This window comes from Lactuca saligna, chromosome 8 (assembly GCF_052625555.1).
Source record: "Lactuca saligna cultivar CGN05327 chromosome 8, ASM5262555v1, whole genome shotgun sequence".
NCBI lineage: Eukaryota > Viridiplantae > Streptophyta > Magnoliopsida > Asterales > Asteraceae > Lactuca > Lactuca saligna.
In genome coordinates, this window is record NC_136424.1 from 156,091,574 (window position 1) to 156,095,123 (window position 3,550).

Below are 3,550 nucleotides of genomic sequence, written 5' to 3' on the forward strand. Positions count from 1 at the left end.
TTGTTACAAGGAGGGTTAAATTAGACCGGAGGCAGGTAATGAAGACGAACCAATGGCCGATGACAAATCTGACATAGGCGGCGGCGGAAAAAGTGACAAAGGTGCCGATAAACCGGAGATGACGTATGCTACTGATGGGGACTTGCCGGAAGAGGAAAAATTGAATACGCTGGCGGGGAGTGATAACGAGGAACAAATTAATTAGGAGAACCCTATTCCCCAAATGGTGGAGACGGTTGAGATTACCCAAACAATCAATGTTGGAAATTTAATTCATACCGGGGAGAATGTTACACATATGGAATTTGCCCCTAAACCAAGACCTGAAGGCATGGTGGATATTGAACCCATTAAAAACCTTGTTCTTCTTGGATGCTTTTGCCCATTCCCTAATAACCCAAACTCACCCTTCTCCTTCAAAACACCGGCCTGCATCCATAATACCAATTCAAAGAAAAACTCTAAAAGCGCTGGGCCCACGACTAACAAACGGAAAAGAATTAAATCGCCAATTCAGTCCAATAAACAATTACCACCATCCATTCGTTTGTCACAGTAGCTCATCCCCATCCTCATCCATTCATCAGACACCTCTATCCCCAAACAGCTACCAATACCTCCGACCCCTAATCTTGAATGCGCTACTATAAATTTGGAGTCAGAAATTGCGAATCGTCCACAACCAATGAAGGTGCACAATGACGAAACCCTGTCATGTGAGATTCTACAAACGGCTGAGATTGGAAATGCAATTGGATTTCAAATCGACATACAAGATCCTATGATGGTATCCGCTGTGGGTGAAGTTGGTGAGCAAACCAGTCTACAATGAATTTCTTATCCATCAATGTAAGGGGTATCGGAGTAGAGGTGAAGACTAATTAGGTTAGGAGATTGAAACATTTAAATAAAACCAATTTCATCGGCATACAGGAGACCCAACTGCTAGTGTTCGAAAAAGTAGAAATTAAAGATTGCTGGGGAAATCAAGAATACGACTATGATGGTGGAGATGCAACCGGAAGATCTGGTGGTTTAATCTCCATATGGAATAGTATATGCTTAAAAAAAGAGGTAATAAAAGCAAGGCATTATGTAATTATCATTGAGGAGTGGATAGGAATAACTGGAGACATTATATTTGCAAATATATATGGGCCACATAATTTATGCGAGCAACGGAGGCTACGGGCGGAGTTGCTTGACTTCAAAAGTCTAAACCCAGGAAAGTGGGTTTTGTTCGGTGATTTTAACGTGGTTAGACGACCTGAGGAAAGAGTTAATTCCACATACTGTCTTGCTACTGCTAGTGCATTTAATTCATTTATCCGTAATGCTGAGCTACATGACTTCAACATGGGTGGGGAGAGATACACGTACATGACAAGGGTTGATGCCAAATTAAGTATCCTAGCATGCCCTGACTTCCTTGAGGCTTTTCCGTCACTAGTGTTTACTGTTCACCCACGCGAATTATCTAATCACAGTCCAATCACGATGATCTCACGTATTACTGATTATGGTCCCCCCTCTAAACTGTTTAATCCGTGGCTGCTAAAAGACGAGTTTGACAGCACAATTAAGGAAGCTTGGAGTACTTTTACCGGATATGCGTTTTTGGGGGCCAAATTAAAATATCTTAAGGATGAAATAAAAAATGGAAAAGCAGCACCGAAAAGAAGGAGAAACAGGAGATCCTAGATGTAAAAGCCACCATGGCATAATTAGAAACTATGGCTGAATTACAAACACCTACAGAAGCGGAACTGGATGATAGAAGTCATGGAATTAAAAAAATTATGGAACTAGAAAATTTTGCTGTGCTGGATTTAAAAAAAAAATAAGGGTAAAATGGGCAGTTGAAGGGGATGAAAGCACTATATTTTTTCATGGACACATACATAAACAGCAAGAATAGGAGCAACAAAATTGAAGGTCTCATGGTAAACTGTGCGTGGATCTCATCGGTGGAAGAGGTTAAAAATGAAACCCTCAACTTCTTCAAACATAAGTTCACTAAAACCCGCCAATCTAGGCCCAAACTAGTCAGTCCCTACTTCAAAATATATCTCGATGATCGAAGCCATCAAATTGGAAGCTCTGTTCACAATGGACGAAATTAAAGATGAGGTATGGGCTTGCGGCAACGACAAGGCCCCGAGGCCTGATGAGTACACCTTTAGGTTCATAAAAGATTATTGGGATGTCTTAAAAGATGATGTGTTCAAATTCGTTCTCCACTTTGATAAATTCAGTACTATTGCCCATGGATGCAACTCGTCTTTTATTACACTCGCACTCAAGATCAAAGATCCCTCCTCCCTATCATATTATCAACCCATAAGTTTGATAGGCTGCATGTACAAGATAATTTCCAAGACTTTAGCCACAAGACTAAAAGCAATAATCGGCGGTATTATTGGTGAGGTACAATCAGCGTATGTTGAGGATAGAAACATTCTTGATGGGCCATTGGTGATAAATGAAGTACACGTATGGGCAATGAAAATGAGAAAAAAATATTCTATTATTCAAGGTTGATTTCGATAAAGCGTTTGATTCGCTAAATTGAGAATACTTGGATTCCGTACTCTCTCAGATGGGTTTTGGCAGCAAATGGCGTCTTTGGATTCGTGGTTTTCTGAGTTCATCTCGTGCCTCTGTTCTGGTTAACGGTTCACCAGCTGATGAATTCGAAATCACCAAGGGAGTCCGACAAGGTGATCCTATATCACAATTCCTATTCATCATCGCAATGGAGGGGTTGAATGTAGCTCTAAAAGATGCTAGGGACAAAGGGATCTTCGAATGTGTGCAATTACCTAATGGTGGTCCAATTCTTACACATTTATTTTACGCCGACGATGCACTTTGTGTTGGCGAGTGGTCAAAGATGAACATAAAGAATCTTGCTAGGATCTTAAAATTCTTCCATGTATCGTCTGGGTTTAAAGTAAATTTTGGTAAATCAAGGGTGTTTGGCATTGGCGTGTCTGCAAGCGAAACATTGAATTGGGCGGGGATCCTTGGCTGTGAACCAGGCTCATTTCCATTCACGTACCTAGGAGTATCCGTTGTAGCGAACATGAATATTATCAAAAACTGGAAACCTATTATTAAAAATTTCCAATCGAAACTAAGCTCTTAGAAATCTAAATCCCTATCATTTGGTGGTTGGTTAACTTTAATCACATCCGTATTGGGAAACCCCACATATTGTTTTTCTTTGTTTGTAGCACCAGTGGCAGTCACGGAAACACTGGAGCGGATACGAAGACGTTTCTTATGGGGTGGTGACGAGATAAAACGTAAGATTCATTGGGTATCCGGGGACAAAGTGGTAGCTTCTAAGTCTGTTGGTGGGCTTGGAGTAGGATCAATTCGAGCTGTAAATATTGGCCTGATAGTAAAATGGTGGTGGCGGTTAAAAACTGAAAAGGACTGTGGTGGCGAGTAGTGGGAGGAACACATTCTCTCCAAATACCCTTCTTTGTTTGATCTAGAATCCCGTAAACGATGTACTGTGGCCGATAGATTCTATGAAGGTGTT

The 3,550-nt window shown here is 41.0% G+C and overlaps 1 protein-coding gene across 1 annotated transcript; it reads left to right on the forward strand.

The window, feature by feature from the left end:
• Positions 1 to 685: 685 nt before the first annotated feature.
• LOC145010216 (uncharacterized) lies at positions 686 to 1,701 on the forward strand. Its single transcript, XM_078968783.1, has 2 exons — positions 686 to 787; positions 934 to 1,701. Exons 1-2 carry the CDS (start codon positions 686 to 688, stop codon positions 1,699 to 1,701), a joined length of 870 nt encoding a protein of 289 aa, XP_078824909.1.
• Positions 1,702 to 3,550: the final 1,849 nt, after the last annotated feature.